Source organism: Ambystoma mexicanum, chromosome 2q (assembly GCF_040938575.1).
Source record: "Ambystoma mexicanum isolate Mex_15411 chromosome 2q, UKY_AmexF1_1, whole genome shotgun sequence".
Lineage (NCBI taxonomy): Eukaryota > Metazoa > Chordata > Amphibia > Caudata > Ambystomatidae > Ambystoma > Ambystoma mexicanum.
Genome location: NC_090924.1, coordinates 1,413,495,593 through 1,413,510,843, shown reverse-complemented (window position 1 = coordinate 1,413,510,843; position 15,251 = coordinate 1,413,495,593). Strand labels below are relative to the sequence as shown.

At 46.9% G+C, this 15,251-nt stretch overlaps 1 protein-coding gene across 2 annotated transcripts in view; it reads right to left on the bottom strand.

Moving 5' to 3' along the window:
• The window catches only part of ANKRD28 (ankyrin repeat domain 28), a 1,823,421-nt gene that overhangs the window by 70,440 nt on the left and 1,737,730 nt on the right, over positions 1 to 15,251 (bottom strand). For both annotated transcript variants that reach the window (XM_069648906.1, XM_069648905.1), the window contains exon 27: positions 12,720 to 12,811. In XM_069648906.1, coding sequence (XP_069505007.1) covers positions 12,720 to 12,811 — 92 coding nt within the window. The remainder of the gene's footprint in view (positions 1 to 12,719; positions 12,812 to 15,251) is intronic.

Here is a 15,251-nt window from a genome sequence, read left to right as displayed (position 1 = left end):
AAAAAAGTCAAAACAAAAAAAAAATTTCAAAAAGGGGGTTGGGGGAACCCCCCCATTTCGAATTAAAAACTTAGTAAAAAAGACATTCAAATTTTTTTTTCGACATTTTTTCGACTTTATGACTTTCGACGTTATTTAATTTGACTTTATGACTAGAGAACATCTGGTTGATATGGGAGTCCCTGGGGTTGCCCCTCAGGTATTCCACATTAACAGTCTCAAGCCTTTTGATAGTACTTGCGTGATCTGAATGACACCTGGCCTAGTAGGATCGTTCTCCGTCTTCACCCTGTTCCGCCTCCCTTGTTGCGTCACGCCTTTAAACACTTGTGTATAGGTGTGTTATAAATGCCATATCATATGCGAGCAGAAGTCTCTGGTCTCTTGATGACTTCAGAGCACGAAGAGTATGAGAGTGAGCCCCTTCCTGATTTGGTGCATAGCAACCCTCGGGAAGGCTCAGTGGAGGGAGTGCATCTCTCTCCAGGTCTGGCACCAGACAAGCAGAGGGCCTGCAGGGCTTTGCTCAGGCAGTATGTCCCTCTGTTCTCACTGACACCAGGCCTCACCCACCCTATGGTGCAGGCATGAATTTGACACTGGTGACAGTGTGCTTGTCAAAAGCAGGTGCTACCGAATGTCAGACACGGTTAAGAACCACATCCAGGCTGAGGTCGCCATGATGTTGGATCTGGGTGTTATTGAACCATCAACCAGTACCAGGTCCAGTCCAGTCCAGTGGTTCTTGTCCCCAAGGCAAATTCCCAGGCAGGTGCCAAGGATTGACAGATCTGTGTGGACTACAGAGGGGTCAATGCCATCACCAAAAGTGACGAGCATCCACTGCTCAGGGCTGATGAGCTCGCGGACACCAAAGGTGCTGCCAAATTTGTGAGCACCTTTGACCTTACCTCAGGCTATTTGCAAATCGCACCGACGGACCATGTCAAGGAAAAGATGGGTTCTCAACACCTGAGGGGTTCTACCAGTTTAAGTCACCTGCCACCTTCCAAAGATTAGTCAACCAAGCGCTCAGTGAGCTGGAGGCCTTTTGTGTGGCCTACTTAGACGACATTGCTGTCTACAGTTCCACCTGGGAAAGGCATTTGACTCATTTGGATAAGATGTTGCAGGCCTTGAAAAGGGATAACTGTTATGCTCACCTGATATCCACGGAGACGCCACACGATGCTGGATGGAGGCTGTGCTCTGTCCTGGACCCCTTTCGGCTTGGTTGTATGTTGGCTGATGGACAAAAAGAGAATGTTTTCCTAATAGGAAAGCTTCGTCCTGTGCACACTATCTAGAAGGCCAGAGCCTAATGGTAATTAGAGAGTTAGGTGGCATATAAGACAGGTTACCACCCTTAATTAACAAAGATGTAAAAACTTTTTTGGTATCTTAAATATATTCGGAATCTCACCAAAGAATTCAATTTGACAATTTCAAAGATATATTAAAAAACAATACAATTTATTATTCATACAAAAATAGATGGCCCAACGCGTTTCGAGTTGAAAAGACTTCATCAGGGGCATGTTTTCTTTATCTATAACATTTCTATAAAGAAAAGAAACATTTGTAATGTAAACAATGTATTAAATTCAATTTTACTACTCAAAAAAAGCAATCTTCAAAAAACAACTCAATTTTGAAGGCATCCGAGAATTACAGAATGTCACCCAATTTCCTAAGTTGTAAACTGTGCAGTACATAGTTCTTATGGACTTCAAATGTAGAAGTTCCCTTATCCAGAGGTAGCCTGCCTTTAGATGTATTTATTTCTATGGCTTGTGCATAGTTAAGGCTTCCTAATCTATAACCATCAGGTGAAAGTCTCAGTGTCCTAATCATTTATCTCGCTGGTGCTTGAAAATCACCACTCAAGGCTGATGAACTTAAATGCCATAAGTCTTATTAATTCCAACACAAAGGTCAGGTTAGTAGAACATGTGATAACAAGTGATTAAGTTACATAATCCCCTAGGGATCTGCTTATGTATATAATAAGCTGTTATAAAATCTAACCGCTTTAAAAATAGCCAAGGAAGATGGAATATCTTGAGTGGCCATTGATGGTGTTTGACTTGTGGTTGCTTAACAACGCTTTTCATTTATTCATGACTAGGAGAGTTTCATAGTCTGGATAGCTAAGGGTCTTCACTGCTCCTTTGTTCTTTAATTCTCCCATCAAATAACCTTGTTACCCATATGTTTACTGGGTCAATATAGGTTGGAATAGAAATCTTGACTAAAACTACCCAATTGAGTTACTGGTTACACTGTCCACTGTCAATATTCTTGTTATTTATCTTTATGAGAATGCTTTTAGATGCTTTTTACAAAGATTGTACACCCATGATTGGGATAGCAACAACACAATGCCCGAGGATTGTCAAATAGTCACAGAGTATGAGTCATTGCCTTCAAAATTGAGTTGTTTTTTGAAGATTGCTTTTTTGAGTAGAAAAATTTAATTTAATACATTGTTTACATTAAAAAGGTTTCTTTTCTTTATAGAAATGTTATAGATAAAGAAAACATGCCCCTGATGAAGTCTTTTCAACTCGAAACACGTTGGGCCAACTATTTTTGTATGAATATTAAATTATATTGTTTTTGAATATATCTTTGAAATTGTCAAATTGAATTCTTTGGTGAGATTCCGAATATATTTAAGATACCTAAAAAGATTTTACATCTTTGTTATTTAAGGGTGGTAACCTGTCTTATATGCCACCTAACTCTGTAATTACCATTAGGCTCTGGCCTTCTAGATAGTGTGCAGGGGACGAAGCATTCCTATTAGGAAAACATTCTCTTTTTGTCCTTTATCTCCAGCCTAGGTACCAAGGCTGAGCACCTCTCCCCTGCACCTTGACTTAACCCAACATTTGCTACAATCTCTTGATAAAATGTATACGACTAATCCGCAATAAGACTATCCACAATAGGGTGTGCTTAGTGGGTTATCCACTTTTTCTGTATGTTGGCTGATGAACAGTTCCTATGCCAGAAGAATGGGGGGTTTAGATACTGAGCCTGTGATGGGGTTCCCACCTCCCACTGACCAAGTCCCTTCCCTTAGTGTTATGCCTCACCTTATTTTCTTGTGTGTGAAGCTCTCCGTCCTGCGTCACAGTGCATGGGTGCGTGTTAGTTGAGGGCGTTCTGAGGACCTAGTTACTTCACTGGTCCTGTGCGCTTGTGTCGGGTCCAGTCCGGCTGTGAAACCGACTTGTTTAATGTGCTCAGGTGAGCGTTTTTAGTCTTTGTTCCTTCTCGTGTCTTCTTTTCGTTCCCTGTGCTTTTCGGTGTTCTTTTTCCTTTCTTTGCTCTTAATGTCTCTTTCTGTCTTCACAGAGATTGTTGCTGTTGCAGAGCTGCTGCGCCGGATGGTTAAGGCTGAGGTGAGTAGTTTAGCGCAAAGAGCGGTGCTGCACAGGAGATAGTGCGCCGATGATCCGAAATGCAGTTCGTTCGGTGACCGGGTATGCAGGTAAGTTGTTAATGGTGTTTTGCATGTTTTTTCAGTCAGCGCGATGTTAGAAACCGCTGTTAATGTTGTCCTTTACTTTGCAGGTTGCAGAGCCCTCCGGAGATGGTGAAGCCACCGAGCGCGGACGGATGAAGAAGCTGTTACTCACAGGTAATTGTTCCTCGCTAATGCTGTTCTTGCAGGCTGCAGAGCGCTCAAGAGATGGGTGAGCCACTGAGCGCGGACTGATGCGCGGATGGATGTTGGAGCTGATACTCATACGTAAGTGTTTCCTGATAATGCTGTTCTTGCAGGTTGCCAGCGGAATCCAGAGGTGATGCTGCAGATTCAAGCCACCGGAGAAGATGATGAGCTGGACACAGTGAGCGTTACGCTGCAGAACAGAATAACGCGAAGAGTGAATCCGAGTTCGGGCGTGGCTTATATAGCCAGCCACATCTGAATATTCGACCACACCCACAACACTAGCCTGCATGCTTCAGTTCATGGAACTGAGCTGCAGGAAGGGCCTCCATGTTGGAATAAGGCCGAAAGTGGGCTTGCCTTATTCTTGATAATGAGCCTGGCATCAAAGGCGCAAGGACTGTCTCCAGGTCTGCTGTTGATGGGTTCTTAAGCCCATTGGAGTCACTGTGGGGGGCTGTAACCTCACTGCTGTCAGGGGACTGTTGCAACTGAGGGGGTCAGGGATAGGGGGTCATGACAATAACTTCACTATCAAAGCCACCAAGTGCCAGATAGCTCAGGGGAAAGTCACTTATCTTGGTCATGAGGTTGGAGGGGGTTCAATCCAACCTCTCCCCAGTAAAGTACAGAATGTACATGACTGGGAGACTCCCACTACCCAGGTGAGAGCTTTTTTGGGCCTCACTTGGTATTACCGGAACTTCATGGCGGACTATGGCACCATAGCTGCCCTTCTGACAGCACTGACTTGGCCCAAACAACCAGCAAAGGTTAATTGGACTGAGGACTGTCAGAGGGCCTTTGTTGGCTTGAAGTAAAGGCTGTTTAGGGCACCTGCGTTGTGTGTGCCTGCCTACAGCAAACCCTTTATCTTTCACACTGATGCCTGCAACACCGGAATTGTAGCGGTCTTGTCAGAGTTAGATAAAGAGAGGGAACATCCTATCATAGTCATCAGTCGGCAACTCAAGGGTAGAGAACGTAGGTCGGCTACTGTTCAAAAGGAAAGTTTCAGCATAGTTTGGAGCCTTAGGCATTTTAGGCCCTACCTTATGGGGTATACCTTCAAGGTCCAAACAGGCTATAAGCCCTTAGAATGGCTTATGCAGATGAAGGGTGAAAACCTGAATCTGCTCAGGTGGTCCATTAGCCTGCAAGGGCTAGACTTCACCATTGAGCATAGACATGGGAAGAGTCATAATAATGCAGATGGCCTTTCATGATAGTGCAGAAGATGGCCCGGCCTTGCATGGCGCCGAACCCGACAGCTCTGCCACAGACTATGGTGTCGTAACGGTGGTCACTTTGGGCCCGTGATTACTGGGCATCGCTGGAGCCACTGGGACCTACTGCATCGAGGGCTCACCTGTGCTCACAGCTACCTTATGTAACATCTGTTGCTTGAAAGCCTCCCACTCAGCCTGGATGTCGAAAGAGGAGTGACTATGGGAATGTAAGCTCTGCCTTTTTTTCGGTGTATCTCTGTCAACTCACAAGTTGGCCCCTTTTTCTCAGTATATGTACGACGACCGACATCCCGTCCGGAGGCGACGACTGGTGCATCGAGTCAAGATGGGTCAACAGCCGAGTAGAGGTCTACCTGGCTCCCTGTAGAAAAGTTTGAGCAGCTGATGCTGGTATGGATATTGATCTGATGAGGAATCTGCGTGAGAAAGGCAATCCATTGAAAAGGAAGGCAGTAACCTTCTGTCACGGCCTGTCGCACACAAGCACCTGAAGTAAGGTCCCACCATTCTCTGGAATTTTCTGCCAGATGATCCCCCACCCCAAAGGAGTAGTGTTCCTCAAAGTGGTTTTGGTGCTGGAGCAGCACCCTACATAATAGAGGAAGGTGTAGATTGAAAAGACTTTTCACCTCTTCCTCTTGCTGGTCTGTCAAAATGTCATTTGTCTCAGTTTCCAGGGATTTGACCTTTCGCTAAAACAGCTGACATAGTTAAAGGATCTGTCCCTCCAGCCCTATACTGTGGATTGAGTCGACTGTTGACTTAAAGCGGCACTACAGATTTTGTTGCAGCTTTTGTTGCTTGCAGTTTCTTTGGGCTATCGTCCGCATTAGGCCTGAACAGATTTGAGCTGTAGAAGGGCATTTCTATAATGTTCCCTGGACATCCGGTGCAAAGCCAGACATTAACATCTTTTTTTAAATTTTATTTTTTTAAAATATTTTATTATTTTCAACACACAAAACCAACAAATAATACAACTTTTCAGGACGTACATAATCAAACCATCACGCTATACAGTGTTATTCTCCGTCCTCCCCATAAACTTGAGCCGGCTCATCTGTGTCATCTACAGGAGCGTGTCCAGGAATCACTATGCTTGTGGACTCGTCAGAGTCTCCTGTTTCATAGTTGACCTGATAGGGGTTTGCCATGGAGGTCACCAATTGTCGCCAAGCAATCACGGGGGCCCGCCTCCTCCTCCTCCTCCTCACCACCCCTGGTGGCGGCTTCAAACCATACTGCTGATTCTGCCTCTGCCCATCTCAGGAGATCTGACCACCATGCCTCCACCCTGGGTCTATGTGTCGCCTTCCAACCCATTGCAATCCTATGCTTAGCCAGGATGTAAGCCAGGTCCTTCATCTTGCTTATGTGCTTTAAATTGCGTGGCCGAGGGAAAATCTCGAGCATGCATGTCCAGGCCGACCCCACATCTAGCACCACTCCCCCATTGGCCATCTTAGTCTTTATTTCGACCCAGAATCTGTGCACCTCGGGACAGACCCAGAACATATGCAGCAACCCCGCTTCCACCTCCCCACCTGGGGCATTTCTGTATGGTCGAGCCTCCAAATGTGGCTATTTTCCCAGGGGTCAAATAAGCTCTATGGGTAACATATAGCTGGATCTGCTGGAGTCTTGCATTTCGGGACACCTTTTTATGGTCCTTTGAGCTCTCTCCCATTGCCCCTCTGTCATGGGACTTCTTACTTCCTCCTCCCAGTCCTGCCTCAGTTGAAGCAGCTCCTTCCCGACCTTTGCTCTCAGGAGCTCGTATACCCTGGATATTTCAAGCCTGCCCTCTGAGACATCATACATTGTTTCCAGGGCGGCATCAGGCTCTTCAGCCAGCGCCGTCTCAGGCCACCTCTCCCTCACCTGTTTCAGGAGTCTGGTGTGCGTTATAAATTGGCCTCTATGCACCCCTGTCTCCTCCTTGTTAGGCAGAAACCTGGCAGTTCCCTTTGGGAACACTGCAAAAGATTTAGGACTACAGGTGTTAGCAGTAAACCCACTTGGTAGCAGTCTGTACCACCCAGATTTACCTGGTAGCTGTGGCTGAGCAGTCAGACTTCCCTCAAGAATAGTTAGGCAGTATGCAAAGTATACACAATAGGCACTCAGACACAATAATACAAGCAAACACTGACCAGAGCTTTGGTATCAAAGTATATAATTATTTATTTAAAAACACACTGTTTGAAACACTCCAGCACTCTTATTGTACAACACTCTAAACACAGTTACTATTATAATATATACAACCCTTATTCCTTATCAGATAAGTCTTTGTTAACACCACTTATTTCCAGACAGAGGTGAGCGCTTAACTATAGATGGCACTCCAATAACTTCATGAAGAAGGGAGGGAAAATGACAGAATATGGGAAGATACACCGCTCTAAGCTTTAGGAACACTATTAGCAAGGCAGAAGAGCAAAAAGTCACTTGTGAGCCATGGTCCATAGGCTGGGCCCACTCTTAGAGAGAGCAGAGCACAAATGCGCCCAAGATCACACAGTTACACTAGGCTTTAAAGGCTTGCGGAGAGTTCGAAAAAGAGTTTAGAGAGGCTTTGAAAAGTTTAGCCAGGGTGTCCCAGGCTAACCCAGGTTCGAAAGCTGGGGGCTAAATCTACCCCGTACAGTTGGTGGCAAGGGAAGGCGGGTGGGACACGGTACCTTAAGTGGTAAGGATCCTCCAGCAGTGGCAGTTGTTCCTGGCAGCGGGTGCAAGTCTTGTCGTCGTCCAGGGGAAGAGAAGATCTCGACTTGGAGGAAAGATGAAGGTCGTTGCACTGCCAGGGAAGAAACCAGCCGCAGAGTTTTCCGGTTAAAGGTATTACCCTTTAATTTGCGGTCGTGGTAAAATGTGGTATCCCGGTTGCCGGGGTGCTTGGCACAGTCAAGGCGGCCACGAGATACGTCGGGAAGGCGAAAAGACGGTGAAACTGGTTATCCCCACCAGTCAAAGGAAGAAGACTCTCCGGCGGGAGTTCTCCTCTGTCGTTGGGAAAAGTGGTGAGACGGTCCAGCAGGGCTCCACCGGTGGTGTCGTCGTTGCAGGTCGGCTCAGCTTCTCCCTTGTCGGATTCTTAGGTCCTGTGGAGACTTCTGAAGTTCCAGTCCCCAAAGCCCTGCTTTTATGCAGAAAACCCCCATTCACTCAGCCTAGCTGTCACTCAAACATGCTAAGTGGTGAGCCGGCCGGCTCACCACTTGGGCCAATCAGGACGGAGAGCGACTTGAGTTGCCTAGGCAACTCAGTCCAGGGTGCCTAAATCCCCCTCCACCCCTCCTAAGTACCCCAGACAGAGAGGCACCACTTTAGAAGGCTTCTGTGGAGAAGCCCACCAAAAAGTGGAACAAAGTGCTCGACTTGGGTTGGAGTCACAGAAGAGAACACAAACGCCATTTTAGAACAGAGTTTTGGCAAAAAATACCAACCGGGTAATTAATATTATTTAAATAAACCGGCGGTATGTTCGAGGTTATCGTAATTAAATAAATAAAGATAGTAGCCTCGAACAATGGGGAAAACCCATAGAGAAATATTCGCAGTTGAATATAAAAAGTAGTATCCACTGCCACCAGCCAAAACTCGATCAGGGGGGACGGAGACGTGCCCCTTCGACTAACGGACCCCGGGGCAATCGAATTGCCCCAGCCAGTACGTCCACCGTATGATGGTTTGTACTGGTTCTGTTCAGAATTTATGACTAGTAAAGCCAATGGTGACTTTACAGACCCTGGGAGACAGTAGTCAGTCCCAGGATATGGAGTCTATACTGGGGAGTCACTATGACACCCCTGTGTCACTGCACTGAGGGTGCTGTGCAACACACATCACAAAAACACATGAAGCCCTATGGAGTAAAAGACCCCATAGCCCATTAAACACATCTAGAGTCAAAGAAACACACTCAAATCATGCCCAAGAGTGAGGGTAAAAGAGTCTCACTCTTGGCAGGAGAAAAAAATAAACCCCAAAAAATCCAGCAAAGCTGCTGGGGGACTCACTAGGTTAGGAAATTCAGCCTAAACAGAGAATTCTCCCTAACACTCCTGCAACCCCTGGAATCCCAGTACCTCCCCTTCTTTTCATATATCCCCGAGGGTGGCCAAGCCTACCGGTTCCCAGTATCTGCGGACTGCTTCCATCAACAGAGTCATTTCCACATAGTGCCACCAGTGGGACCTGCTGGGAGAGCGGGTCCGGGTCCCCCACCGTTCTCCATGTCCTGCGCCAGACTTCCCGACCCAACTCGAGTAGTCTCCCTTTTCCCACAATTTTATTCTTTTGCAGCCACACCGTCTCTCTCAGAAAGTATGGAGCCATGTCATCCTGCAATAGCCTAGCTTCTGCCGAATCCTCCGATGACAGCCACCTAGCCACAAACAACAACTGTCCCACCAGGTAATAAAGCTCAAAGTTCGGCAAGTTTATACCCCCCTGTCACACGAGTTCTGTAATTTCCACAGGGCAACTCTATTCCTGGAGTTGCCCCATATGAAGCTCCTGCACATGCCATGAAGTCTTACAAAAAAACCTCTGGGTATCAAATATGGGGACATTCACAAAAAAGTGCAAAAGTCTGGGCAAGACCACCATTTTGAGCAGAGCTGCTCTCCCCATCATAGATGGGGGTAATCTGGACCAGAATAGCATACTATTATTAACTCCCTCAATCGCTATTTTAGTATTATGTTTGTGCTCTGTCTCTGTCTTGTGATAGATGTTTACTCCCAAATACCTAAATGTCGCAGTCTGCCAGGGTATTTGTAGGACAGGCAACCTCTCCGGCGGGACACTCTTATATCTTCCCAAGGGGAACAAACTAGACTTCCCGGGGTTCACCAATATGTCCGAAAGGGTGGCATAACGGTCCATCACCTCCAACACATATTGCAGGTTCTCCTCCGGGTAGCGTAGGTAGAGGAGCATGTCATCTGCATATAGCAATATCAGATGTGTGCCACTTGTCGTGCGGATTCCCACCTCCCCATATTGTTGTCGCATGCATATTGCCAGCGGCTCTAATGCTAGTATATATAACATTGGTGACCATGGGCATCCATGTCTGGTCCCTCTGCTAAGATGCCATTTGTCTGAAATAGTGGATCCCGTTTTAACTCTCGCTATCGGGGTGCTGTACAACATCTGGACCCACCTGATATATCCAGGTCCCATTCCATATCCTTTCAGAGTCGCCTTCAGCCATGGCCACCGCACCGAATCAAAAGCTTTCACCGCGTCTAATGACACGATAGCCAACTCGCCTGTCATCCTCAATGTGGTCAATGATATGATGCAGCCTGTATGGTCTGGGTGTATCAACTTACCCATCACCCTCTTTAATCTGTTAGCTAGCACTGTCGAAGTATTTTACTGTCCTGGTTGAGCATGGACAAGGGTGTATATGACCCCGCACTTCCTGGCCGGCTTGCCTGGTTTCATGAGGGGGATAATCACTGCTTCGCGGAGGGATGATGGCAGCTCTCCCACCTCGTAGGCTTTGTTAAACATGTCAAGCAGTGGCCGAAGCAGTTCCTGCCTATATGTCTTGTAAAACTCGCTAGGCAACCCATCTGACCCGGGCGCCTTACACGTGGGCAGATGTTGGATCACCACCTCCAGTTCTTCCAAGGTTATCGGGGCGTCCAGCTCCGCACGTTCTAGGTCATCCAGGGTGGGTAGCTCCATTTCCTCTATTGTTTCCATTATATCCTGATCCCCAATCTCCCCCGTGTCCTCGTATAATTGTCTATAATACTTGAGGAACTCCTCATTCACCCCTTCCTGGGTGTTATGGGTTCGACTGTCCACATCTCTAATCTCTCCGATTATCGTGCGTGGGGTTTCACTCTTGTACAACCAGGCCAGCAGCCTACCCGGCTTGTCCCCCCGTGTATTTCTTATGATTTAATTTACATAATCTGTCTCAGAGTCCACTGCAGGTAGTCTGTAGGTCCTTTATCTTAGCACAGTTCTCTAGGGTGGTTTCCTCATTTTGTGTTAAACCCTCCAGTTCTCCAGTTCTCTTTCAGTATCCTGAAGTTCCCGTTCTATGCCTCCTTGGAGCCCTTTAGATTTAGATATAGCGACCCCACGCACCACCACCTTGAATGCCTCCCATACAGTTTCCATAGAACGTACACTGCCCGTGTTAATTTCGAAATACTCCTCTATAGCCTCTTTCAAATCCTCACAAAACCCTGCATCTAGTAATGCCTCAGTTCTGAGTCTCCATGTGGGGATCCGCGCTCTAGGGGGTTGGTATCGCCATTCTACGACTAGAGGCGAGTGATCAGACAGTACCCGAGCTTTATATTGCGCGCCCACCAATTCTTCCGCTATCTCGCTAGCAGCGAATACATAATCTAGCCTCGTGTGCAGGTCATGTGGTGCCGCATAGTGCGAGTACTGCCTGTCCGTTGGATGCAATCTTCTCCACACGTCCTGTAGGCCTAAGTCTGCTAACATTGTCCCTAGTGCTTTGGCCACTGGCGCTAGTTTCCCAGATTTATCATCTGACCTATCTATTCTAGGATTCAGAGTACAATTAAAATCTCGCCACACCATCGCGCCGCCCACCAGGGGGCTAAATCTTGCCATAGAAGAACCTAAAATAAGCCGCAGTATCATGGTTAGGGGCGTATGAAGTTATAATATGCACTTCCCTGTTTTCCAGAAATCCCAACATCACCACCATTCTACCCTCTGGGTCTATTGTTGAGTTAAGTACCTGGAGCGGTACGTGCGGCGCCACCCATGTGATCACCCCTCTTGCATACGCCGAATACGTGGCCCCCATAACATTACCCTTCCATTTTCTCCTGACCACCTCTAGTTTATCTTTTGTGAGGTTCGTCTCCTGCAATAGGGCTATGTCAATCCGCATCCTCTTTAAATACATCATCACTTTGTTTAGTTTCAAATAACTGTTAAGGCCTCGCACATTCCAGGTTAACACTCTAAGATTTCCCGATGCCATCTACTCGGCATATTCCCAATCCCACTCTCCCTTTGATGCTTGTTCCGACAGCCCATTCACCGACTCTTGCCCATAACCACGAACATCTTTAGGACAGTGAGATAATGAGCATGGCTCTACCCACATGGCCTACATAATGCAAAACACCCTAGATGTAGTTCATAGAGCTGGGGAATATTCCATATTCTGTACCTAGACATGGACACAGCATTCCAGATTTAGCCTCCACCAGTGAACACAATGAAGCAGAAGCAGCGAATACAAATGGGCACACTATCGAATGAAGGTCCCAGAATGCCACACAATCCACAGTGCAGTCGCAGTCCTACCAACTTATGAACACCAGTAATACAAAGTCCTTTTATTCTGCTAGTTGTCCATCTCCCATGTACAATCACCAGCTACCTTGGCTGCCCACATTGCCTTGTTACACTATTTAGAACATTAGATATAACTGGAGTCAGATGTTGTGGATTACAGCTGAAATGATTCCTCACCATTTGCTGTTTGCTAGGAGGGAAGAGCGTTGTAATCCAAAACATTTGGACAACCAGACTCCTGCACTATTGTGTCATGGCTTCCAATAACCTCCTACCCAGCATAGGTTGCAAGTGTCTCCTTGTAGAGATGTTCATTCTTATTAGGAGTTAGGAAAAAATAGACCGATTGATGACAACTTTGCCCTACTGTTTCTGCTCATCTTTGCACCCATCTGCCCGTTCTAAAGAGCTCACCCGTGATTCAATTTCCTATAATACTTCATAAAAAGCAACCTAAATTCAGGTCTTACCATTTTCATCTACGGCAAGCACGCTAGCTCCTTTTCCCAAAAGTTCTTGGACAACAACTGTTAATCCATTGCGGGCAGCAACATGTAGTGGCCTGCAAAAACACAGAAACAGTGAACATTCAAAGAAATGATTCCAACAGTAGCAGAAGTGCCCCCTCTACTGGCAGAATGGTTTACTGTACGCACACAAACTGGCTTGGAAATGAAGGCAATCGAATCTCAGTAATTGGCATCATATGATCTTCAATAAATGTGTGCTCGACAAGCACTATTAAAGAAAGGTCACAAATAAATCACTCATTCATGTCAAGTTGCCAACAGTGCTCGTTCAACGATTGACGCAAAGTACAGCATTCCTGCTCAAATACCTAACCCAGTGCCATTGTGCGTCCGGCTTGAAATGAGCAATCTAGCAAGTATGCGCTTATTTCCCCATGCATGCCCATCGATGCACAGAGAATAGCCACTTTAACTGTCTCCGCCCTGGCACTAAATTCAGGCTTGCTGCTGCTGGGACACTAGCACAGATGGAGAAATTACTTACTCTAAAGTTCTTTGTATGGATTCTTTTCCAGCAGATTCCTCATCCGATAGATATCCATTCCAGTGTCAGCTGCTCTAAAAACCTTTCAACATGGGGCGCAGTGCGCCTTGACTCGTCCGTCAATACATCTGGACTCGATGCTCCGGTTGTCGACTCCAGACGTGATGTCAGTCGTCGTACATATACTGCGTCACTATGCCCCTGTACCTCATTTCCCCACCTTTTCTCTCCCAAGCTCAGCCACTGCAGAAGAAAACTAAACGACACGGGCAAACGCCGAAAAAGAAGAGAAAAAAGAAAACTGAACCAGCGTTTTTTTTTCTGGTGATGAAACAGACTGCAGAAGGAATGCGGCGTGCAACCAGAAGAGGACGATAGTCCCAGAACCAAAAGCTCACCCCTTCATCCCAAGAAAAAGGGAGCCACTGATTGCAGGCACTTTCAGAGCAGGAGTTGATGGGAGGGTTGATTAGGAATCTGCAGGAGAAGAATTCATAGAAAGAACATTACGCTAAGCAACTTCTCCTTCAATGGAATGCCTTTCTCCTGCAGATTCCTCATCAGATAGACTCCGCAAGCAGTACTTGTGAAGGAACGAGGATTAAAGTCCCCTACAGAAGGAAATCCTGAAAAACCACTCTCCCAAATTGAACATAAGCTCCATGTGCCACATTCAGGCTGTAGCGTTTAGTAAAAGTGTGCGAGGACAAGGTTGCCACCTGTTAAATTTCCCTCACCGGAACACCCCTTGGCAGTGCCGTAGAGGTAGACACCCCTCTAGTGGAGAGGACTCTGATGCCCAGGGCAGTTCTTTCCATGCATTGCGGTAACATTCAGAAATGCAAAGCATGCTCCACCGAGATGGTCTGCTTTGAAAATACGAAACCCTTCCTAGCCACGGAGAAGGCCACAAACAGCTTATCCAACTTCTCAACTCTGCCGTTCTGGGAACGTAAAAACTCAGTGCCTTTTTTCGGGTCCTGGCAGCAGAAGCATTCCTCCTCTGAGGGGTGCCGAGCTGGGTAAAAAAACAAAGGTCAATGGCCTGGGACAGGTGAAATTTTGATACCACCTTAGGCAGAAATCTGGGTCGCACCATCAGGAATCTTTCTCCCAAGAAAGCACAGGAAAGGTGGCCGACGTGATGGCCACTAAGAACGCTGTCTTCAAGGTGAGCAAACGCAAATAACATGAGTGTAAATGCTCAAAGGGAGCCACCCTAAGGAAGGTCAGAACCAAATTAATGTCCCAGTAGAACCAAATTAAGGTATCAGTCTAGAACCAAGGGGACAGGCAGAAACGTATTCACAAGGCCCTTTTTCAGGTATTGAGCCATCACCTGGATCATAAAAAAAGAGCCTTGATCCGGGGATCTTGAACACAGATAAAGCAGCCAAGTATCCTTTGACTGTGGTGACCTGAAGAGGCCACTGACAGAAGGAACTCCATCACTGTAGTAGTGGGTCAGGAGATGGGGTCACTCGCGTTCCCCGCACCATGCCTTAAATCTTCTCCACCTGCAAGCGTACAGCGATCTTGTTGACGCCCTGAGTGCAGCCAGCTAAACCTCAAGAACCTCCTCGGAAAGGGCCCAGTCATTTCTCATTCTCTCAAGAGCCACGCATGTAGGCTGAGGGATTCGCGGCTGACGAGCCAGCCACAGAGGTGGGCAGTTGGCAATTCCAGAAGCTCCGAATACCATGTCCTCCTAGCCCAGTCCGGGTTGCTCGAAACCTCCTGAGATCCTATGCAATTATGGGAATCAGAGGTAAGGTGGAGTGGAGGGTCCAACTCCACCAGAAACGCATCCCCCAATGCGCCATTTGCTGGGATTCCTCTCGAGCAAAACTGTTGCATTTCCTGTTGCACTCCGTGCAAATAGATCCACTGCTGGGTGACTGAATTGTTTGTCATGATCAGGACATGCATCCCTTTCAGAGAGGGTCCAAACAACTTCAGGGCCAACCTGAAGTCTGCAGTGAGAGCCC